Source organism: Cetorhinus maximus, chromosome 12 (genome assembly GCF_964194155.1).
Source record: "Cetorhinus maximus chromosome 12, sCetMax3.hap1.1, whole genome shotgun sequence".
Taxonomy (NCBI): domain Eukaryota; kingdom Metazoa; phylum Chordata; class Chondrichthyes; order Lamniformes; family Cetorhinidae; genus Cetorhinus; species Cetorhinus maximus.
The window spans coordinates 13,471,548-13,497,373 of record NC_135890.1 but is presented as its reverse complement, the minus strand read 5'-3'; the positions used below and the strand labels follow the sequence as shown (position 1 = coordinate 13,497,373).

The window sequence follows — 25,826 nt, the reverse complement described above, 5'->3', positions numbered from 1 at the left end:
TTTATTTTCTGCAATAACCTTTGATGTGGCACTTTGTCAAATGCCTTCTGTAAATCTAAGTACAGTACATCCACCCGTTCCCCTTTATCCACAGCACATGTGACTCCTTCAAAGAACTCCAATAAATTAGTTAAACATGATTTTCCTTTTACAAAACCATGTTGACTCTGCTTGATTGCTTTGAATTTTTCTAAGTGCCCTGCTATTGCATCTTTAATAATCGCTTCTAACATTTTCCCTATGACAGATGTTAGGCTAACTGGCCTGTAGTTTCCTGCTTTCTGTCTCCCTACTTTTTTGAACAAAAGAGTTAGATTTGCTATTTTGCAATCTAGTGGAACCTTCCATGACTCTAGGGAATTTTGAAAAATTAAAATCAGTGCATCAACTATCTCACTAGCTGCTTCTTTCAAGACCTTAGGGTGAATTCCATCTGGGCCTGGGGGTTTGTCAGCCCCGCTGCCCTGGTGATTGTAATTTTCCCAAGTTCCTCCTTCCCTTACATTTTCTGATTTACAGCTATTTCCAGGGTGTTACTTGTGTCCTCTGTAGTGAAGACAGAAATAAAGTACCTGTTTAATCCATGTCCCATCTCCCTACTTTCCATTATCAATTCCCCAGACACACTCTCTATAGGACCAATGCTCACTTTGTTAACTCTTTTCCTATTTAAATGTCTACAGAAACTCTTACTATCTGCCTTTATATTACTCGCTAGCTTTCTCTCATGCTCTAATTTTTCCCTCCTTATTAATCTTTTGTTCATTTTTTGCTGTTCTTTATATTCTCTCCAATTTTCTGACCTGTCACCCATCTTTGTGTAATTATGTGCTTTTTCTTTAAGTTTGATACTGTCTTTAACTATTTTAGTTAACCACAGATGGTGGGTCCTCCCTTTGGAATTTTTCTTTCTCATTGGAATGTATGTATTCTGTGTATTCTGAAATATCCCTTTAAATGTCTGCCACTTGTCCTGTTAAATGCCCTTATTTAACTTTAAAATACTAGCCTTGGACACACTCATTTCTCCCTCAAAATGAATATAAAATTCAATCATATTATGATCGCTGCTATCCAGGGGTGCCTTCACTAGGAGGTTATCAACTAATCCTATCTCGTTGCTTAATATCAGGTCTAGTATAGCCTGCTCTCTGATTGGCTCCAGAATGTGCTGTTCTGAGAAACTATCCTGAAAATATTCTATGAACTCTCATCTACACTAGCTTTGCCCACCTGATTTTTCCAGTCTATATGTAGATAAAAATCCCCCATGATTATTGCTGCACCTTTCTGGCAAGCTCCCACTATCTCTTCTTTAATACTCTGTCCTACTATGTAGTTACAATTAGGGGGTCTGTACACCACTCCCGCAAGTGACTTCTTGCCTTTATCATTCCTCATCTCAACCCAAACTGCTTCCACATCCTGGTTTCCTGAACTTAGGTTATCCCTCTCTAATGTGCTAATACCATCATTAATTAACAGAGCCGCTCTTGCACCTTTTCCTAACTTCCTGTCCTTCCTAAATGTCACATACCCTTCAATATTCAGGTCCTAATCTATGTCATCCTGTAGCCATGTCTCTGTAATGGCTATCAGATTGTACTTATTTATTTCTATTTGTGCTATCAGTTCATCTGTTCTGTTTCAAATGCCACGTGCGTTTAGATACAGAGCCTTTAGTTTTGTCCTTTTATTATTTTTGTAGCATCTCGCCTTGTCTGTTGATTTACTCTTAGGATTGTACTATCAGTCCCTTCCTGTCACAGTCTGTTTATCATTTCCCATATTAATACCCGTCTCTCTTGCCTTGTCTCTACCCTTTGGTTTACCACATCTTCCCAAATTTGATCCCTTGCCCCCCGACTATTCAGTTTAAAACCCTCTCTTCTTCCTTAGTTAGGTGGCTCATGAGGAACACCAGGCCCAGCATTGTTCAGGTGTAGACCATCCCTCTTTCTTGAGGCTCTGCTTCTTAATTTGGTGCCTAGCTCGTCATACTGACTACGCAGAGCCTCCTTCCTCATCCTGCCTATGTCCGTGGTACCTACATAGGCCATGACCACTGGATCCTCCCCCCTGATATAAGTTTTGTTACTTAACCATAAACAAAAATATAAAGGTAAAGTATTATAAGAAAATGAGAAATTCTGATTGAAAATGGAAACTAAATTATGTCCGTCTGGCTTGGCCCAATTGGTCCATGCCATCTCATCCTGCTTCACCTGAAGATTATCATGGTGGCCCAGATTTTCACCCTTGAGGCAAGTAGGGGGAGTCAGGAAAATCCCCAGCTTGGCCCGCCCGCCTTGGGAGAAAGTGCTCGTAAAGGTCGGGTCTTCATCGCTGGGGGGCCAGGTGCGCACTGGAGTTGGGCCAGTTGGCCCAGGAAGAAGGGCGGAGGCAGCCTCAGGAGCTGCCAGGTGAGGAGGCAGGCTGTTTAAAAGGCCCTCCTCGATACTGCGGGACTTTGTCAGACGGATATACATATTGAGGCTTGACTGAGAACCCAGACATTTGTTAAATTACGAGAACACCTGCTCCCCAGAGAAAACATTGTTTGGCTGACAGCTTGGGCTCTCTGATCTTTGCTGTCAATTTTGCAGTGTTTGTTGATATAAGCTGTGGCTTCCAAGGATTTGTGGTTTGTGGTGTTTGAAACTTCAAAGGGCCTGAATGATTGATGCTTTTATTAGCTTGCAGCCTAGACTTTTTTTCAAGCACAGGAGAAAGTTATTAATGGATTACATTTTTTTCAAGTTTTTTTTTTACAGACACCACTATACACTATGGTGCTTATTGGTTCTAGAAAGTTTACACTGGGTCAATGGGCATGTAAGTGCCAGAGCTTGGCATAGGGGGGCATGAGGGTTCATAGGGGGTGGGTGGAAGGAAGGTGGCTTGAGAGGACATAGGGGGTGGGTGAGGGGCATAAATTGGCATGGGGGCATGAGGGGGACCTTGTGAACTTACCTTTGAAAAGGTCCCCTCATGCACACTATGGCTCACGACTCCTTCAAAGGGCCGTGAACCACGACCTTTTAAAAGCCTGGCCCAACTCCGAGGAGTAGGAGATACTTGCCTCCGCAATGGAGCCAGCCAGGTCAGGAGCGTTGGATGCGGGCTTTTGACTAAAGCACCCTTTGAAGTCACTCCTGAAAATTGGACAGCCTGGGAACGGGGTGGGGGAATCCTGAAAACAGAGCCCACCTGCCATTTTTAAAGGGCTCCTGAGTCAACCTGGCCTGGTGAAAATCCAGGTCGCTACCTCTTGGAGATTGATTTTGCTTTCAATTTTTGTACAAAGTCTGCCCTATTTGTTGTTTTCCAGGTCTACTGTGTGGATGAACCCAGTAACACAAAAAACTCCCTGACGCTGACGAAAAGCATCAACTGTGTAAGTAACTGCTCAGGAATCGCTAAATGAGAAACGTTCACGCTCCATCTAGCTCCCCATCCTGGTAGCCACATAAAACAATGATATTAGAATCATTGACAAATAGGAGCAATCAATCTCTACCCATTAGTCTACAACTGACTCAGACCTCATGTGAGGATAACCCCCCTAGTGATGGAGCACTTTTGAAATATTGGTCCAAAGTCATCAGTTAGCTGGGATTATCTTCAGACCCGCTGGTCATAGTAGTTGTTGAGATTAATGGGATGAAAGCTGAGCAGGTTCAACAATGGGTTAAAGGGGAAATGTCACTGGTGTGGTAATCCACAGACCCAGGCTAACGCTCTGGGGACATGGGCTCAAATCCCACCACTGCAGCTGGTGGAATTTGAATTCAGTAAAAAACCTGAAACATAAATTAAGCCCATCTCAGTAATGGCGACCATGAAACTATCATTGATTGTAGTAAGAATCCATCGGGTTCACTGATGTCCTTTCAGGGAGGGAAATCTGCCGTCCTTACCTGGTCTGGCCTACATGTGACTCCACAACAGTGCGGTTTACTCTTAACAGCCCTCTGAAATGGCCTAGGAAGCCACTCAGTTCAAGGGCAGTTAGATTTGGGCAAGAAGTGTTGGCCTTGCCAGTGATGCCCACATCCCAAGAAAGAGCAAACAAAAGAAAAAAGGTAAAAATTAGCACTGTTGCAGATAAATACTTGAAGGGTAAAAATTAGCAGGGCTATGGGGGAAGAGCAGGAGGGAGTGGGACTAATTGTATACCTCTTACAAAGAGCCGGCACAGGGTATAATGCACCAAATGGCCTCTCCCGTGCTGTATCTTTCTATGATTCTAACAACTTTCTTTTAAAACTAATTTAAATTTGTTCATTTAGCGCTGGGCAACACTTGTTATTTTGAATTTTAACTGGAGGAGATGAATCTGAAACTGTAAGTTCTTCATTAAAACATCTTGGACACACATAAAACATCAGTGGAGCAGACAGAACCCACCAAAGACCACAAAGATTCAGACGTAGCAGAGAAGTGCAGTAATGCATGTCTTGAAATAATGGCAAACAAATACGAATGTTTCTGACAAGCTCCCAATTTTGCTTTGCCGTTCAGCTTGGGCAAAGCCTTAAGCTGTTGAGGTTTGCGGTTTTTTTCCACACTTGCACTTGGTTGCACATGTTTCCAAGTACACAATCCCTGCCTGGTTCATGCCCATGGATCGCCTCCCCCCGACCCAAGTTCTCAGCCGGGCCACTAGATGGAGTGAACCACTTCGGAGAGAAGAAGAAGTGACTTTCCCAGTCTGTGTTCTTATTGTGCCTGAGCCCTGCTCGATTCTCATTGGTCACTGGGCGAGCGGGGTGGAGGATTCGTGTTAATCAGGCAAAGTGTAGATCCGTCCTCACTCCTGGCTGAATTAGAATGTGTGGAGACGTTTGGCCTGAGGACGTAGGCAGGGAAAACCAAGCCCTCGAATGTTGTGGATGAATGGATTCTGCTCAATTCTAACTGCAAAGCCTGACTCTGAGGCAGCATACCGACTTGCGCTAAATTGAGACCTGTCAGTTCTAATCGCAAAGCGAAAGGTCATGCTGAGGCCAAAGGTTATCAGAAGTGGAATTTTGATCTCCCTTGTAGCCTCGGTGAAAGCCTACAACATGGTACAGGCTGCACCAGATGTGATTCATCAGAGCTTGCAGGCCTCTCCATGGTGATATCTGTGGTTGCTGCGAGTTTCACTGGTGACCTTTTGGATGAAGGGTCACTTAGAGGCCAATTAAGAGAATAGCACTCTGTAATTCAAGTGAAAAAGTACCTGATAAATGATCCTGAGGCAGTGCTCATTAGCATCCAAGTGCCTCTGGTTTGTATCTCACACAAAGGGTAAATTTTAAATCATTCATTCAAAAATGTCAGTCTCATAATGGAATTATTTACCTGCCATACAGAGAATTATTGCGGTGTGTTTGCACTTAATCAGAAAACATCAGGTATGCACTGAACAATTGTACTTTTTAATTGCCAGAAGTATTTCTCCTCCACAAAAATATTTTAACTCCAAAGTATTCATGATTTAATCAGCATTGCTCATTGCTGACCTCAAAGAAAGCTGGCCACAAAAATTTAGCAATCTCTGATTTTCCCGCTCCCAATGTTAGATTGAGCCCAGTGCAAAGCCAAGAGGATCACCGGGTGTCCAGCATAAGAGATGTCATCAGCAGGGGTTAAGCAGCCAATCATGTTGGAGTATTCTCACAGACAGCAAACCAGGAAGTTAAATGCACTGATCATCCTTCATTTTTTTTAGCATAATTTTACAGAAAGCAAAATAAATGATTGGAACATGCACAGAGGATTAAAGTAGAAGATAAAATATCGTAAACTTTTAAAAAGTCATTATTTTTAAAAACATGTGAATTTTTATCACAAAGGAGGAATTTGACATTCCACAAATATAAGATTGGTTTTTCAAGGTCAAAGAGGTTTTTCAATAGAAATTATGAACTTAATGCCATTAAAAACCTAGTTGCACCTCATTCAGTAATGTGTAATTTTTTTCAGGGGTTTGTACTGCAAGACTAATAGTGCACAAGTTCTCATCAATTCAGTGATTTCTGATAGTTTGTTCTCTTCAGGGCTTTCAACAGTTCTTCCTCTGGAGAAGCGTAGAACCACTGACAGCATCTTCTGGAATGTCACATTGAATTGTGATGTGCAGATTCCAGAATTTGTTGTCAGCTTCACAGGAGTAATGATGGTGAATGCTGACAATTTCTTCCTTATTACTAATGCAAAATCTGGGCCATTAGCTTTTCAGTGGCTCAGAAGTTCGGAAATCCTTATCTCAATCGTCCCTCCTTCCGACCATCCACAGACTTTTAAAGCACAGAAGAAAGAAAGACTTTCATTTATATAACAGCTTTCACAACCTCAGGAGTGTAGTATAAGGATCTGGCATAGAAAGGGTTAATGTGGGACTGGGTACAATACTGCCCACAGTATGACCTGAGGGCAGTCTTGTACTGGACAGAGATGTGTGTAGAGGCAAGCATGGAGACAGCTTCTAGCTTAGACCTTATATTGTATATACGTATATAATTATTAGTAGTTAATAAACACTTATTGTTAACTATACAAGACTCAGAACCTCTTCGTGAGACCTACCAAACACACATCTTACAACAAAGATGTCTCAAAGCAATTTGCAGCCAAAGAAGTACTTTTGCAGTGTAGCTACTGTTGTGATATAGGAAACGGGCAGCCAACTAGTGCACAGCAAGCTCCCACTAACAGCAACATGCTAATGACCTGATAATCTGTTTTGGTGATGTTGGTTGAGGGATGAATATTGGCCGTGGACACAGTTGGTGTTACTTAGCCATTACCTCTTTGATTTACCTCATAACTCGCTATTTTTTCCACCTAGGTGGTACCCTGCAATACTGAGCCATTGTCTGTTACCTTGGCTTCTTAACGATTCATAAGCCATTAGGGTCAGGAAATCTTTCTTGGATTAGTTGCTGCCCGCTATTTAGTAACCTGAAACCCCAGTCCATTTAAAAGTTAGCAAATGTGCCAGTTGGGAAGGCTTTCCTTTGACGTCTTTAGTTTTGTAATTGAGAGATCTAAGTGATGGCCCAAGGCTCTTGTGCAGGCCACATGGTTGACAACTTTGACTGCAGGTTCCATCACATGGACCCCCAACCTTTGCCACCCAACCCCACCCCGCCGCTCCCCCACCCACCTGCCCGCAATGTAGTCTTATTTCCCGTCTTGAATATTTATAAAAAATGAACAAAAGTCTTCAGGGCAATGCTGTCACGATTATTTTAAACCATATCCTGGAGGTGAGTGTCTATGAATTGTGGCATTATAAGTCAACCTGGCGTATAAAACAACCACAAATTTTGGCCCCCAAAATTTTGTCTTTGCATATACTCGGCATATTGGTCAACCCCCTCCACCCGCTCCCCCAACTTTTTCAGCCATGACATGCTAGACTCACATTAGTAGTTAACCTCAATTTCTCACCCCACAAATGGATGTTTTTCTTACCGGTACCTTATAACTGGGTGCAAAGGATCAAGCTGCCAGTACAGGCTGTGTTTGCGAAGATGCGCAATAGTTTAAGACAAGTTCACACACGGCAGACTCCACTTGGCGAACAACAAAGATGGCGGCCACCCACATCAACTCTGGCAGTTCACTTTTATACTCAGTGTATAAGTTGACCCGACCCCATGGGGAGAATTCTCTCCCCCCACTTGGGGGGCTGTGCAGGGTTGGGCGCGGACCTGATCGGCTCCCCCGATCGGGTCTGCACCGCCATTTTACGTGGGCGAGCCAATTAAGGCCTGCCCAGCGTGACACGCACCCGGAAGCGCTGAGCACTCCCTGTGCAGGCGGGGGGGAGCGGTTCCCTGATTCGGGAGTGCGCTCTTTCGCGCATGCGCATGAAAGAGCGAATAAATCTCCCCGAGGCACAGAGCTGCCTCCGGGAGATAAGTTTTAAGTTTTAAAAATTTTAATAAAGAAAAAAAAAATTTAAGACATGTCCCCTCATGTGACTGTGTCAATGAACATTAATGAAAAAATTTATTTAATTTATAAACCCTTCATGAAACCTCATCCCGCCCGTGGATGAGGTTCCATGAAAAATGCAAAGGCCGCCTGGGCTCTTCGCCTGCCCGCCAACCTTAAGGTTGGACGGGCAGCTTTCTCAATAGGTTAAATTAGTTAATTAATGGCTTTAACAGGCCTTTGACAGTTCGGTGGGCACGCTGGTGGGCTGCGTGTCCGCCGAGCTGAAAATCTAAATGACGCGTAGTGATTCTGGGACGCACGCTCAACGTCACCCCGTGACATTCTACGCCCCTAGCGAGCGGGCCCCGACCCCGCTCGCTGAGCCGAAAATTCTCCACCGTGTTTTTGGAGAGACTTTTCAAAAGTTTTAATGGTCGACTTAAACACTGACGTCTACTGTAACTTCTGGAGACTCCAGGACAATTCTAGTTAGTAACCTTAGCAGGGCACCTCCAGAGTTTGAAGGTGAGGTCAGTCGCTGTTTTGTTTTGCGCCGATTGTAAGTGTTAACTGAGTTCCGTCTGTACGTCACACACAAGCGCACAGGTCCCACATTGACTTGTGATCAGCAGTTGACAGCCAAGAGTGACGAAAATGGAAAACAATTTCTCTTGCATTGTGCAGGGTTATTCCAACAATTCATTCTTTTGTCTTTGCAACAATCCACAAGAAGGAAGTGGGTGACCACTCTCTGGGGGAACCTGAAATTTTGTTGCAATCTGAAATTACTACGAAATTAAGTGCTTGCCAAAAAGTGTGACAAAAATAGGCTTTATTCTGAACAGCATTCTTTAACCTCCTCCAATTCAATTCTTTTCTCCTTGTATTTAGTTGCTTTAGTTAATGCTACTGAATAGCAGCGACTCTATTAAAATGCGTCAATAAATATTGGGGTTTCAATGGATAAGGGTGCCACTTAATGTGGAAATGGTCAGCAACATAATTCACCTGAGTCTTACCATTAATGGTTCCAAAAATCAAGAGCGAGTTCAACTTGTGACAACTATTTTAATATTTAAAATATCTGTAATCCTTCCATCTTTACACTTGGTTTCCTAGTTAGAATTACAGTGCATGCCAAAAATGCTGGGAAATGTACAAAAAAGTGTCAAGAATTAAATGTCCTGGGAGGTCCATCCCCATTCTGTCCCCGCTTTCCCTCAGAAAATCAATCCTGCATGTTCAATACACACACTTACCATTCAGAAATCTCTAGATTTATCAATGCAACAAACGTTTTTGTCTAGATCCCTGCAAGACAAGTAGTGGAGCATAGGGACACCTGCTGCTCAAGTTATGACCAAATCATGTCCCACTGCACTCTCAGTGTAACTACTTGCCTCCATAGGTCATAGGCAGGGTTTTCAGGATTCAGTCTTCACAGAAGAACAGAATGAATTGCTAAATATAATCCACAAAACACTGGTAGCAAAATTTGGAACAGCAAGTAGTGAAAACAGAATTCAATTTAACCAATCATCCACAGGCTTTATATGCAGCGTTGTTGACACTTTAGAGGTGCTATTAACTTGTTTTGAAGCTATACCATGGCCAAGTTATATAATTCAGAAGTAGTGATTTCAGGAGGCCAAGATTTGCTTCAGTGTCTGCAGTTTGTAGGAGGAAAACCACAGTTTAGAAATAGTATGAAAGGATGAGGTAGAATAAAAGATGGGGCAATAAATCTTAATGTCAAGACAGTGAGGGTGCAGAGAGGAGGATGTGTATGGACAGTACATGCGGAACAGCGCAAGCAGAGATCAAACTAGTATATGTATCTAGCTTCACCCATTAAGGCGCTGGAAGATATCTTACAAAGGCAGCATAGAGGTTGTATAGTTCCTGAGGTCACCATGAGCCTGAGTATGGGGTTAGGTATTTCATTTGCCAGCCATGAAATCTAACGTTGAATAGTCATAGTTAAGAGGAAAACAACACAATCTGTCAGGTCTTCTCTGCCAAATGCTATGAAACCTATGGAGGTACAAAGCATTGTCACTTTAAGGAGCTCATGCTAAAAGACAACGTACACATTAGCTGCCAAATAGTCCCATTGAATTTACATGTATCATGTTCTTAAAGAAACAAGCATATCTTAAATGAACTATCCATTTATGAAATGTTTTAGCATGTTAATCTGAATTGACCCAATTTGCAACGCCGCAGCTTGGTTTGGTTCACAACCTATCATCTTGGATGGGCAGAGCCGAATTGTGTCAACTTATGGGCAAGGCCAAAGGAGAAACAGGGGCCAGCTGCTAACTATACCTCCTTGTGTTTGTGTCCCTTTCCTCAACCCTGCTTCATGCTTATAAAATATCCCACTGCTTTAAGTGTGCACAAGTGAGCAAGCAGGGTACACTATGATAGTGCACTCGTTAGGCTACAGGACTAGCTATCCAAGCACTTCAGCAGAAAATGATATCAAACCCCAGCGTGAGTTTGAGAATTTGAATACAGTTTAAAATAGGAGGCGGGGTTAGGCCATTCAGCCCCTGATGTCGGTGGCAATTATTTATCCAGATCCATCATATTTTTAGACTCCCTTAACCTCTTTGCTACAGTTATTATCATTCCACGAGGTGTGAATCCCAGGCTGCATTGTCCAGTTAATGACATCGGGTAGCAACAGTTTGTTTCGCTGCCTGCCCTTGACATTTACACCAAGGTTTCTGGTTTAATGGAACAGAAAAATCGCTCATACCAGGGGCCAGACACTGAAACTATACCATGGCAACGAGTAAAAAGCTTATCAAGAGGAATCTCAAACACAAGCCAATGAATCATAGATTCCAGCACAGAGGGAAACCATTGAGCCCACCATCTCCATGTCCCTGCTTTTTCCATATCAGAACTATCTGTTCTAGTCCCAATTTTCTCAGGATAGTGATCTCAGGTTCAGGGTTGTGAAGGCTAAATTTAGGAGAGACACAGGAAATAGAGTGATGGAGAGCTGGAACAAAGTGCAGGGAGCAGGAGTGAGGTTCCGACACTGGGCTCCAGTAACAAACAGCCAAGAGTCTGGTCGCTAGACGGTGTAATGGGAACTTGGCAGGGCTGGCGTTCTGGGAGAAAAAGTGGAATGCCGGGCTTTCTTCACCTAAACCGTGCTTGGGAAATAAAAGGGCAGCTTTCACAACACTGCCAGTCATAATGCCACCAATACCAAGCAAATAATCCACACTAAAAGAAAGACTTCCATTTATACAGGGACCGCTATGACAATCAGGATGTCCCAAAACACTTTACAGCCAATGAAGTACTTTCTGAAGTGTAGTCACTGTTGTAATGTAAGAAACGGCACAGCCAATTTCTGCACAGCAAGCTCCCACAGACTACAGCGATGAAGTAAGTGAAGTAAATCTGTCTTCAGCGTTGATGGAGAGATAAATATTGCACAGGACACGCAGGAGAACTCCACTGCTCTTGGTTCAAAATGCTGCCATGGGGTCTTTTACATCCACCTGAGAGACCTTGATTCAATGTCTTGTCTGAAAGATGGCACCTCCAGCAGCGCTCCCCCAGTATAGCTCCAAAAGGTCGGCCTGGATTTTGTGCTCAAGTCCCTGAAGTGGAACAAAAACCTTCTGAATCAGAAGCAAAGAGTTAACACTGCGGCACGGCTGACAGACTAATGCTGACCATCGTGTTGTGTACATTTTAGGCAGCGGCAGGCCTGTCTCAAGCCGCCAAATGCTGTCAAGATGGGGCATATATACAATCACGCAGACCTGACTGCGTTAGGGTTTTTTTTCAAATTTAATTCTGAATTTTTCATTCAACAACCATGCCTTATTTTGACAGATTACAGGCCTTACCTTGATCACCACTGTCAGGCCTTACATTTTTGCTTCCAAGTGCAACCTGCCCCTTGGCCATTTTTACCCAGTGCCTGTCGGCCCCCACCTGTAAATACAATCTCAGTCAGAGGTAAATCCCACCATAATTCAGGGCTGTTGAATTAAAGCCACAGGTCACAGGGAGTTGACTTGTGCTTTCCCAGGCTGTGTTTTTTTTTTACATACAGAAGATTAACAACTGGAGGATTTTATTGAAGAAGCTTTTTAATTTGCTGCTAACTCAGTGCAGAGCTCATAGAATCGTATCTTACAGCTCAGAGGCAGACTGTAGAAACAGTAGGAGGCCATTCAGTCCCCTCAGGCCTGTTCCGCCAGTCAGTCAGACCATGGCTGATCTATTTCTCAACTCCATTTACCCACCTTGGGTCTGTGACCCTTAATACCCTCGCCTAACAAAAATCTATCAATTTCAGATGTAGAATTTTCACTGATTTCCCCCAGCCTCGGAGAGTTCCAGATTTCCATTACCCATTTGGGTGGCATCGTCTCAGATTCGCACTAAATGCAGTAGTGGGCAGGAAAAAGGATATTTCACCCGCCGGCCGCAATGGCGGTTTTTCATGGCGTAGCATCCCAATCCTGCCTGATTAATCATGCATTCCCGGGCAGCACGCCATTTTGATGGTGGGCGGGCCCCAATTCGCCCGCCATGCTGTCACTTCACTGCTTCACCACGGCGGGCACCACGTTCAAAGTACAGCCGCGCGCACACCTCTCAGTGCTTCCAGCCCAGGACTGCAGCACAGAAGACATGGCCCTGAAAGGCAAGAGGACTGCAGCCCCCCGGTTTAGTGAGGTGTCCCGCGAGTGCCTTTTGGATGCCGTGGAGGCCCACCGTGACGTCCTCTGCCCTCGCTCTGACCACAGGAGGGGCAGCAACATTAGCGCTCCAACTTGGTAGGCGATGGCAGTGGTGAACAGAAGAGGTTGGCCATCTAAAGCAGATAGAGGATGAATGATCTCATCCGTGCCACCAGGGCATGGCAATCATCTCATCGCTCTCAACTCGCACACTCAAGCCCATCACATATTCACTGGCATCTCACTTACTGCCAGCTCAAAAGACATCACCACCCATTCTCACACACACACCCTCACATCTGCATCAGGCCTGGTCTGCTCTGGAGACTGCCTCCTCAGCCCTCACCATCTTGAGGGCACTTGCACAGATCAACTTGTGCCCCCACACACACCCTGGGATAACCCCCTTCCCCAGTACAGCCCTTGTCCTGCAGCCTATTCTCTTGCCCAAGGCCAGTTCCCCCTTTCCCCAAGCAAGCCCTAGCCCTGCAGCCATTGAAAAGCCACCCCCGCCTTATGGCTGGTCTGGTAGGTAGAGACCAGCCCCAGAGCCCCCCTAATAGTGATGTGGTGCTGCCTGTGAAGCCTGGCGCTGATGACTGCGAGTGCTGCCCAAAGCAAGGTAGGCAAACAAACCTCGGAGTCCCGAGTGAAGTGTAGCTGCCAGGTGCACGTCACTTATGTGCAGTTGTGAAACGCGTCGATGTGCATTCCCGCCAATGTGCTCAAATGATCCAGGCTGGAGGGAGGATTCCAGCAAGCTGGGCTTTTAATGATATGCAGGTGTATTACAGTGAGGTTACTGACATCCAATGGCGGGAAACGCAACCCGCCATTGACAGGTATAGTGGACGATTGCAAACTGGTTTCACGGCGTCATGAAACCGATGTTTGGCCTTCTCACCATATTGTCCGCTTGTGCCACCAAACACACCTGATGCCAGCGGGCACAGAAAATTCTTCCCTCTGGGTGAAGAAGTGCTTCCTGACATCACCACTGAGCAACCTAGCTCTGATTTTTATTTTACAATTCCTGTGTTCAAAAAATAATACCATAGTTATCCAATCACATCACAAACAGAGTTCACTCATGATCCAGCTCATTAACGGGGAGTAACTGTGTGCTCCATTTATGGCTGGAGGCAATTGCCTAATTTTTCCCTGTAGTCATGACGACTTCTGGTGCTTTTTACTATTTTGGCCTTCAAGCCAACAATAACAAGGGGAAGCGATGGAAAAACAAAGGCCTGGGTCAATGCAGGGGCTGCTTTTAACCAATTCCTCACTTCCAACTCAAAAGCATCCACTAACGACAAATGGGGCACTGACTCAACTTGTGAACCACGGAATGGTGCATGTTTGGGGGAGGTCGATTGGAAATTAATAGTGGTGGGGTTGAGATTCCCTTTCAAATGCTGTCTCATGCCTTCTAATGACTAGCAAGGGCAAGGGATTGGAAATTGTGCTGTTAAATCAAAGTTCTGTGCCACAGAAACCACAAAACATCACCCTGAAAACTAGATGCAAGTATTGGCTTTACATTTATTAATCCAGCATCAATATCTTTTGTCAAGTGACTTAAGGGTTGCCCAATTTGGAACTCTGCTTCATGATCTTTGGAAAGATTGAAATTTTCACCAGAGAATTGTCTCCAGTACTGTGAAGTGTGGCTACCATGTTAGTCCCCTCAGTCCTTGCATGGATCCTGGCCTGTTTTTTTTTCAAATTCTTTGATGGGAAGTGGGCGTCATTGAGAAGGCAACTTGCTGCCCATCACTAATTGCCCTTGAACTGCACAGCTTATTAGGCCATATTTCAGAGGGCAGTTATTGTCAACGACATTGCTACAGGTCTGAAGTCACATATAGGCCAGACCAGGACAGCAGGCTTCCTTCCCTAAAGGGTATTAGTGAAACAGCTGGGTTTTTATGACAATCAATGATAGCATCATGGTCACCATTATTGATGACTAGCTTTCAATTTCAGATTATTTTTAAATTGCACCCAGCACCCATAGTAGGATTTAAACCCATGTCCCCAGAGCATGATCCCAAATTATTAGACCAGTGATATTACCACTGCGCCACCTGTGTTCTTTAATTGACCTCATGCTTACATTTCCAAGAGGCAGTGTCTGATTAAAGTGAGCTGCTCATTTGAGTTTCAGTTCTTGTTTCAGTACAGGATGTTTATTTTAGATTTTTGTCACTGTGGGAAAGAGGCAAATTCACTTTCTGAGCATGTAATTTAAATCTTGTCAAGCTTATTTTTTCATATTAAATTACCAGCACCCTCACCCAAGCCCTTGCACTCAGGAGTTCCAGGCATGACCCTTGGGTCAGTGTTGCAACCAACATCATTTGAAAGCTGTCACTCTATTTGTTGTGCTAGGTCTGTAGAGCTTGTGCTTAGTTGACAGGATAAGGGTTAATTAAGTTTGCACAGAGATGTGGGAGTTTGGGAAGTCATATTAATCTACTGTTTGTTTAGCATTTAAAGGAATACTTCAAAGAAACTTTGCAAAGCCCTGGTAATTTCTAGTGTACCGATATACTGCACTATCGCACTGCACTAGCAAAGCTGGAGTCAATGGGAATCAGGGAGAAAGCTCTCTGCTGGTTGGAGTCATACCTAGCACAAAGGAAGATGTTTGTGGCTGTTGGAGGTCAGTCATCTCAGTTCCAGGACATCACTGCAGGAGTTCCACAGGGTAGTGTCCTAGGCTCAACCATCTTCAGCTACTTCATCAATGACCTTCCTTCCATCATAAGGTCAGAAGTGGGGATGTTCACTGATGATTGCGCAATGTTCAGCGCCATTTGCGACTCCTCAGATACTGAAGCAGTCCATGTCCAAATACAGCAAGACCTGGACAATATCCAGGCTTGGTCTGACAACTGGCAAGTAACATTTGTGCCACACAAGTGCCAGGCAATGACCAACTCCAACAAGAGAGAATCAAACCATCGCCCCTTGACATTCAATGGGATTACCATCACTGAATCCCCAACTATCAACATCCTGGGAGTCACCATTAACCAGAAACTGAACTGGACTAGCCATATAAATACTGTGGCTACAAGAGCAGGTCAGGGGCTGGAAATTCTGCAGCAAGTAACTCACCTCCTGACTCCCCAAAGCCTGTCCACCATCTATAAGGCACAAGTCAGGAATGTGATGGAATACTCCCCACTTGCCTGGATAAGTGCAGCTCCCACAACACTCAGGAAGCTTGACACCATCCAGGACAAAGCAGCCTGCTTGATTGGCACCCCATCCACAAACATTCACTCCCTCCACCACTGACGCACAATAGCAGCAGTGTGTACCATCTACAAGATGCACTGCAGGAATTCATCAAAGCTCCTAAGAAAGCTCCTTCCAAACCCATGACCTCTACCATCTAGAAGGACAAGGGCAGCAGATAGATTGGAAAACCGCCACCTGGAAATTTCCTTCCAAGTCACTCACCATCCTGACTTGGAAATATATCGTCGTTCCTTCACTGTCGCTGGGTCAAAATCCTGGAACTCCCTTCCTAACACCACATGGACTGCAGCGGTTCAAGAAGGCAGCTCACCACCACCTTCTCAAGGGCAACTAGGGATGGGCAATAAATGCTGGCCCAGCCAGCAAAGCCCACATCCCTTGAATGAATTTTTAAAAAGTGAGGTGCAATGTCATCAAAAGACCTTGATTGGTTGCCAAGCCTTTTTGAATCCAAAATGCCCAAAGGCTGCCTCACACCATTTCAAAGTTGCATGAGCTGCAGGAGAGCTCCAGTCTGTTCCAAAGCTGCATTTTGAGGGAGCTTTGCTTGGGAACTTTGTTAATCGCGCAGTCCCACTTTTCTAAAAGTATCCAGGAGCGTTTGCATCTCTCACCCCTGCCAGTGTCCTAATACTGAAGGTGTGCAGCCACTGGAGCTTCAACATGTGTGCAGAACTCCCTTACGTTATGCTGCTGTGTTGAGTCTACAGTTTAATAAGGATAGGTATGTTGCAGCAGGCAAACACTGCTCTTGTGTTGATTGCAGCTGGATAACTGCAGTCTTAGATTAAGCCTGAAATTTAAATTTGTAATACTGTATAAAAGACATGATGCCACTGACAGCTTCACGTTGAGACACTCGCAGCGATGCCTAATTCTGGATTTCAGGATGAATGGGATGACAATGTAGAAACAATTACTTTACATAACATTGCGTGGAATACACAGCACAGAAACAGGCCATATGGCCCAACTAATCCACCCTGATGTTTATCCACCACAGGAACCTCTTCCCACTTTACTTTACCTCAACCTTCTATTAATTCCTCTTTCCCTCATGTTTATCTAGTTTTCCTTAAATGCATCTATGTTGTTCACCTCAACTCTTCCATGTACCGCTGAGTTCGACTTTCTGGGTAAAGACGTTTCTTCTGAATTCCCTATTGGATTTATCAGATAAACAAGCTTGCATTTACAATAGTGTCTTTCACATCCCAAAGATGTGCCAAAGCGCTTCCCAGTCAACAAAATACTTCTCAAGTGTCATCACTGTTGTAACGTGGGGAACTACGGTTGCCAATTTGGGCACAGCAAGATTCCACAAAAAACAATTAGGCAAATGAATGGCTTGTTGGTGTTGGTATGCAGGACAAGTGTTTGTCAAGTCACTGAAAGAACTCTAACAGTAGTAACAAAGCTCGCTTTAAACGTGTATTCTTTGCTGAACTTTGCTAAACATTTTTGTAAATATTGCTGATAAAAGAGACATGCCAAAGCTTTTCGTCTTGCACTCAACAGGACACTTCGTAAAAATACCAATATAAGGGGAAAATGACAATTTATACTGTATGAGAAAAGTGCTGATTGGTTAGCAATTGGACTCTGATTGGTAGAGGCATTGCCATGGAAAATGCACCAGTGATGGTGACTGACAGTTAACTGCCAATCATTGTTTGGAATTTAAACTAGGCAGCTTTACCCTGATTTGTTAAGGCATTGCCCTGAGGAATGAGACAGCGAATGGCTGTCAATTATTTTGTTTAGCTGAAACAGGCGCAATGTGTCTACATGTTCTTTCTGTCTGCAAAGAAGTGGGCCCCGTGTATTAATATATGTAGCCTCCAGTACATGCAAATGCGCCACACTGCGAGCCCAACTGACAACCTTAAATTGGTTGTCAGCCTAATTCTTAGCACATAAAACACAGTGTCCAACATTAAATGAGATACCGCGATTGGACAACATTTGCTATGAGTTTTGCAAGCACGGGTTTGTTGAGTATGGTCTGTACCTTGCTCATTGTGAACAGTGGCTGGGACATGCTGTTTGATACGATCCGCCAGTCTTTGGGGCATACAGTCTTCATACCTAGCATCACACTGACACTGAAATTCATATGCCACATTACTCATTTGTGTGATAGACAGAACGTCTTTTTGGCTTGATGGGAGCATCCTGTTAGTGGCGAATACCACTCATGTTGCTACTGCATAGTAGTAGCGTGAAACAGCTAGCTTCACCTGTTGCTCAAATTTTTGAGATACCATTCCCTTCAGGGTAATCTGAGGCAAGTTGAGCACCGTTCAGGGCTGAAATGACAGCATGGGGCCCATTCATGATTTTGCATGATTTACAGCGTGAAATGACCTGATTAGGGTAGTCACTATTCCGCAGGATGCCTTTGATGTGCCTCATTTCAGCATCAAGCTTGCATGGTGAGCAAATGGCTTGGGCCCTATTTGCAAGGTTGCCGATAAGACCGATCTTATAGTGTGTGGAACTGTAAGAGTCCCGACGCGTATATTGGCCAGTGAAGGGAGGCTTGCGATTGACCCTGGTAGAGAAACCCTTGGCAGATTTCTCAACTAGTACATCAAGGAAGGAGAGTTCATTTGACTGCTCCATTTCAAAGGCGAATTTGAGCGCAGGATGGAGCCCATTAAGACAAGTAAGAAAATTATTACATACAGCTACGGATTTAAATATAGAAAACGTAGCCTCCACATATCAGAAATATGTGAAGAATGGGAAGTTTGGTGTCATTTCATTGCAGACATGTTTCTCATGGAACTCAATAAAAGGTATTTGTGAGAGCTGGGCCTAGAGGGAATCCCATGGCAACACCATCTAGATTGCCATGATATAATGCTGCAGTGCAAATATTTATGGATTTTTAAAAAATATTCATTCACAGGATGTGGGCATCACTGGCTAGGCAAGCATTTATTGCCCATCCCTAATTGCCCTCGTTCAGAGGGCATTTAAGAGTCAACCACATTGCTGTGGGTCTGGAGTCACATGTAGGCCAGACCAGGTAATGTCAGCAGATTTCTTTCCCTAAAGGACATTAGTGAACCAGATGGGTTTTTACAACAATCAACAATGGTCATCATTAGACTTGCTTTTTTTAAAAAAAAATTGAATTCAAATTCCACCCTCTGTCATAGTGGGATTTGAACCCAGCTCCCTAGAGAATTATCCTGGGTCTCTAGTTTACCAGTCTAGTGACAATACCACTACACCACTGCTTCCCAAGGGAGTGGAATATTAAGTGGAACATTGGTGAATAGGCTAGCAATGTCAAATGAGCACATGGACACAGCATTGCTATAAATATGCAAGCCCTATAAGGCCTTCACAAATGTGAAGGAGTCCCTCACCGTGTATGTGGAAAACTTGGTCAAAACCGGTTGTAACAATTCGCCCAACCATTTGGCCAATTCATGTTGTGTAGGACCTGTTGTGGATAAGATAGGGTATGAAGGGACATCACTTTTGTGTGTCTCGGGAACCCAAACGTACACGGGTGTAACGAACCATGAGGACAAACCCTATCGTATATATCACGGGGTGGCTCATCGCTCTTACACACGTCCAGCAAGTGCCTTTTTTAGCTTATTTCGAGCAAGGCTGTCCGGTCATGTTGAGCAGCAGGTCAAATGGATACGAATTTGGACCCATCATTAGGAATGGCGTGCATTTTGTTAATATAGTCACGCTTGTTAAATATGACTATTCCCGTCCCTTTACTGATTTACTGATGTGTATGCCCAGGCTGGTCTTAAGGCCTCACAGCGCTGTAAGACATTCACGTTGCATGTGAAAGCCAATCAGGTCGCTCGGAATCCCGAAATATGCATGCGCTATATTAGCTAGGTACGCTTTCAAGGATTCAGTGTCTTCAGTGACACTGGTTTGTGGCAGGATAGTTGGGAGTAGAGGAGTTCAAACTTAACAAATACCTCTTCCCCTTTGATTTGGGATGAAATTTGAGCAACAGGTGAAGCTAGCTGTTTCACGCTGCCACTATGTAGTAGCAACACGAATGGTATACACCACTAACAGGATGCGGCTTTCAAGCCAAAAAGATGTTCTGCCTATCACACGATTGAGTAATGTGTTTTATGAATTTCAGTGTCAGTATGATGTTAGGTATTTGGCCTAAGTGCTAAAGACTGGCGGGTCATATCAAACAGCATGTCCCAGCCACTGTTCGCAATGACCAAGGTACAGACTGTACCCAACCAGCCCGTGCTTGTAAAACTCTAAACACAGCGTCCAACATTAGATGTGATTCCACGATTGGACAACATTTGCTCAATAATCCTCAGTGTGCTAAGAATTAAGCTGACAACCAATTTAAGATTGTCAGCTGGGTTTGCAGTGTGGCACATTTGCATGTACTGGAAGCCACATATATTAATACACAGGGCCCTCTTCTTTGCAGACAGAAAGAACATGTGTGCACACATTGCACCTCTTTCAGCTAAACAAAATAAGTGACAGCCATTCACTGACTCATTCCTCAGGGTGATGCCTTGACCAATCAGGGTCAAGCTGCCTGGTTTAAATTTCAAACAATGCTTGGCAGTTAACTGTCAGTCACCAACACTTGTGCATTCTTCATGGCAATGCCTCTACCAATCAGAGTCTATTTGCCAACCAATCAGTACTCCCTTCACATACAGTATAAATTGTTGTTTTCCCCTTATGTTGGTATTCTGGCGATGTGTCCTGATGAGTGCAAGATGAAAAGCTTCAACATGTCTCTTTTTCAGCAACACTCAAGTTCTGTACGACCTATCAACTCTTTATAAATATTACCAAATTTTCTCAGGAAGAAATTAATTTTGTTTGCGTACTTTTCGTACCGTTCCTTAATGGCCAGTCCGTTGCCATGCCAACTGGTCTCAGCTACATCGGGGTTGCTCAATGTCAAAGGGGAGCACTATGGTACAGCACATCAAGATCCCATCTAATACAGAAACACAGGGTTCTCACCTGCAGTTCAGCACGTGCTAAAAACCTTGAAAATAGTGGGCCTAGCTGCCCCATGAAGATCTGTTAATATTTGCACATCCCTGAGTGTAACAGGTCCACTGACCATCTGTATTTCATGTTGATATGAGCAATAAAAACATGGAAAACGCTAAGTTACATCTCCGGCCAGTCCTGATTCTGGCGATCTAAGTCATGTCAATGGTGGAAGAGCTACCACCAACCACACGGTGCCTACTTTAAGAAAGGAAAAGGCACCAAGGGCTAGATATCGCCAGTAATTAGACGGTGCCCTTTACTGCTGTAAAGTGTTGAGGTCAAGTGAGGACAGGACAATGCTGGCGTCCAGTGTTTAGGATCATACATGAAGAACGGGACATGTGCTGAAGAACATCCAGGAGCTGACACCCCTGTACCCCAGCATGGGTCAACGCCTTTAACAAAGCTGAGGAGATGGGAGGAAAGAACCAAGATGAAACAAAAGTAATCCGTGATAGGTGAAACTTTGCAATCAAAACACTGGCTTTCTGGATGGGCCTTTATTTCAAGGATTTTGATCAGCACTGACATGTCAAATCAAAGCAAAGTTGCATTCATCAACCTACTGAAAAAGTTTAACTCCTATCCCAGAATATTGTGCTTTATGCCTCAGAGATATGCAGAGATGAGACCAGTTTCTATGTCTGAAGAGGAGCTTTATTTACAGTGCTTTTAAAATCTGCACTCATGCTTACAGCTTCTTATGCCCATTTAGTTCCTCTTTCTCTCTGCAGTCACCCAGACTTGACTAACAGCACACGGAGAACAGAGAAGAGTCAACAGGCGCACACAATCAAACACTGAACAATTGAATACTACACAAGATGTGCCATTAAACTGAATATCTGACATATATTCAGCTGACACTTTGATTTGATGGCAAGAGCAATGCTTGTAGCTAAGGGTGTCCACCATTAAAGTTCCTTTAGAGAGAGAAAGACCCATTTTTCAGAGACTCTTCCATTCCAAACTCTGGATTCCCACAGATGAAAACTTATTAAACAGCAAGGAGAATCATCAACTGGAAAAGGAGTGGCATTGAGTAAAATAGAAACCTAGGATTGGCACAAGTAATGTTAGCACATGAGGGTTTGACATCTTTGTGCCCAGCTTCTTTGTCCTGTAATTGGATTAATGTCTCTATGAAAATAAGCAACAAAAGAATTACACATGACTGCCCTGAGCATTTCTGTGCTACTGTTTGTGCCACAGCATTTTAAGCCCTAAGATTTAAATCTTGCAAAAAGCTTTCTTTCTTGCCTTTTGAAAAAAACATTTAAACCTCAAGAGGATCAGTCCTTAATCCCCCCACCACCCCCAACCTGCCAGGACTTGTCAAAGAATCTTGAATGGGAATCTTTATGTTGATAAGTATTTTACTTTTTTTTAAAAATAGTATTCACAGGCCTTTAACAAACTTGGCCTTTGGAGTCTTCTCAGAGCCATGATGTGTGCTGAACATACCCCAGTCAGGCACGGATGGGAAAACAGAGTTTAGCAACCCCAGGCTATGGGATTGAAAAATCAGCTTCTGATGTCCATCGGCTGACTTGTGATGAGATCTGAGGTAGAGGGTTGGCTGGAGTGTTTCTCAGGGTCGCACTGCCAAGTGAGACTCACCGGTCCCCCACACGAGGAACGGCCTGTGCCAATGGAACATTACCGGAGCTCGAGTCAGTGCTGTCTTTCCAGTCAGACATTAAACCGAAATGTTTGTCCTCTCAGGTGAAAATCAAAGATCCCATGGTATTCTTTCAAAGAAAAGTACGAGAGGTTTCCATGGTGTCCTGACTAATATTTATCCCCACAATAGATGTTCTGGTAATTTATTACGTAGCTACATTTGTATATGCCTTCAGTGAGACCATACCTGGAGTACTATGCGTAGTTTTGATCTCCCTATTTAAGGAAGGATTGGAGGCGGTACAGCAAATTTAACTAGATTGGTCCTTGGGATCAGTTGTCCTATAATGACAGGCTGAATAAATTGGGTCTATTCTCCCTGGAGTCTAGAAGAATGAGAGGTGATCGCATTGAAACGTACATGATTCTGAAGGGGCTTGACAGGGTAGACACGGAGAGGTTGTTTCTCCTGGCCGGGAAGTCTAGAACCCAGGGGCACAGTCTCAGGCAGGGTAAGGGGCGGATCATTTAGGGCTAAGATGGGGAGAAATGACTTCACGCAAAGGGTTGTGAATCTTTGGAATTCTCTACCCCAGAGGGTTGTGGATGCTCCATCTTTGAATATACTTAAGGCCTGAGATTTTGATCTTTCAGGGAATCAAGGGATATGGGGAGGGGGTGGAAAAGTGAAGTTGAAGCCAGTGATCAGCCACGATCGTATTGAATGGCAGAGCAGTCTCGACTGGCCATATGGTCTACTCCTGCTGCTATTTCTTAGGTTATGTTCTTTCTGTTATTTGCAGGAGCTTGCTGTGTAACAAATTGGCTGCCGTATGCCCTGCATTACGACGGTGACCACACTTCAAAAGTATTTTAATTAGCTGTAAAGCACGTTGGGACATGAGGAGGCTGTGGAAGGCGCTATATAAAAACAAGTTTGTTTTTTTTTTCTTTCGGGAGAGAAGAGTGAGGGGAATTCCTGGGGAGTCAGCAAAATGGGGGTTAAATCAGTGCCAGCTTTAAAAAAAAAAGAGAGACTGAATTCCCTGGTCTAAGCATTGTGAGTTTAGAGTGTTCCTTGGCACGGTGCTGCTAAACATTCCTGCTTCAGGGATCTGGCTAGGTTAGATAGCATTCTCCATTTTATCAGAGGAATTGGCTACTCCCTGACAATAGAAACACTGCCTGTTTCGGAGAGGATTTTACCCGGAGCAATGTGCATTCCAAAGTGAGCTGCTCGACCTCACACACATTGACATGGGAAGGTACTTTGATAGCCAGCTAGCCAGCTGCCTGAGATTAAATTAACGTTCTTGCAAGGTTCTCTTTGACTCTTTATTTTTTTTCAACCACTTGCATTTATAGAGCGCCGTTAATGGGATTAAAATTTCCCAGGGCACATTATGGACAAACAAAGTTGACAGCGTGGAAATATCAGGGCAGGTTTCTGATGGGAAAATATCAGCAAGGGCTATGGGAAAATGGCAGGGGGTGTGCGACTGGGTAACCCTAATCGAGAGTCAGCACGAACACGACGGGCCAAATGGCCCCCTTCTGTGCTGTAACAATTCTGTGGGCTGTATCTTACGTCCCCTTGGCCGGCTGTGCTTTGGGCAGGGGTGGGTGGGGGGGGAGTAATCTAAAATAGGGTGGGTGGCCCACCCACCACCTTCCCGCCCAACTCCGACCTCACCCCCATTATACGGGGGGAGCGGAGTGGGTGGGCACCAAAGTCAGCAGCCCACCTACCATACTTAAATAAGTAAACAAGAGTCAATTAGGCTTGTTGCCAAGTCAATAGGCCCTGATAATGCTCTGCCCAAACCATAAAGCGTTTGGCGCGGGCAGCTGGGTAGGAGTGGGCAACCCAATTTTTTAATAAAGTTCTTCTAAGGGCAGGAAGGAAGGGGAGTTTGCTCTTCGGAGGCTGCGCTTTGCCTATTGCGGGATGGCCACCACCCCCCCAAGTTTGAACCCCCTCTTCCTTCCTACCCATCAACAACTTTAAACCCGCCCCCTCCTCCCTACCCTACCCCCTCCCTGACCTACCCAAAGCCTCCCTGCCCAAGAGCCTGGACTTACCTGCTCCAGGTATCCATGGAGCTACTTCCTTCTTCTCCTGAAGTCCCAGCAGTGGCCCCTGACACACTCTTGGTGCTGCCGGAGCTGATGGATCCACCAGCCAACCTGGTTGGCGGGCAGCTCCAGAGGGAGAGAGACTTCCAGTGAAGGGCAGAAGTACCACTTGGCTCTCATTTAGCTGCCTGGCATCGCATGATGGCCGTGGGGCAGGCCGGTGTGGAACATGTCGGCTCCGTCCTGACTTTGCTTCTGGTGGAGGGGGAGGAGACATCCCCTCCCCCCACCTCCTCCTCCTCCTCCCCGCCCCCCCCTCCTCCCCCCATTTTGTTCAGCTTTGTGTTTCTAGAGAGCCAAAAGCTTGGTCAAAAAGCTTAAAGAGCATTTTAATGGAGGGTAGAGAAGTAGAGGTGAAGAGTTCGATCAAACTATGTTGGAGAGTGAGGGTGTTGGTGAACACATAGGCTTGGGGGAGCCTGCTTGTAGTGTAATATGGAAAGATAAGGTCAACAAGTTACATTTTCCATTCTAACTCAGAGGATTAGAGGTGAATTATCATGCCCACCTGTGATTTGCTGTGTTTTGTGAGGGTAAGGGCACTGCTGGGGAAAGGGACTTTCTTAACCTTCAGTTTCCCCCTCTCGCCAGTGACAGCTTTAGGCATTCCCAAGCCAGGGTAAAGGGCAGTTAGGCTCAAAGAGAAGCTTCTTCTGCAACAGTGCGTCGTAATATCTCAACCTCAGATGAGTAATCCCCACCCCCCTCACCAACGTGGCATCTTCTAGCTCCCCTGCCAGCCATCTCATGACCTCTAGGCCTGACTATTCCAACATGCCCCTGGTTGATCTCCCACATTCTACCCGCCGTCAAGTGATGTCATTTTAAACTCCGCTGCCTGAGTCTCAGTGCGCACCAAGCCCCTGTCACTGAGCACCCCTGTGCTCGCCAACCTAGGTCGGCTCCCAGGAAAGCAACAGGTTGATTTTATTCAAGCAAGGGTTGATTTTAAAATTCTCATCCTATTTTCAAATCCCTCCAAGGCCTCACCCCTCCCTATCTCTGACATCTCCTCCAGTCCCACAGCCCTCCGGGGTATTTTCACTTCCCTAATTCTGGCCTCTCAAGCGTCCCTGAATTTAATCGTTCAACCATTGTCGACCG

General features: G+C 44.7%; 1 protein-coding gene across 2 annotated transcripts in view; it reads left to right on the top strand.

The window, feature by feature from the left end:
* The window catches only part of podxl (podocalyxin-like), a 160,408-nt gene that overhangs the window by 111,792 nt on the left and 22,790 nt on the right, over positions 1 to 25,826 (top strand). For both annotated transcript variants that reach the window (XM_078553052.1, XM_078553051.1), the window contains exon 4: positions 3,332 to 3,397. In XM_078553052.1, coding sequence (XP_078409178.1) covers positions 3,332 to 3,397 — 66 coding nt within the window. The remainder of the gene's footprint in view (positions 1 to 3,331; positions 3,398 to 25,826) is intronic.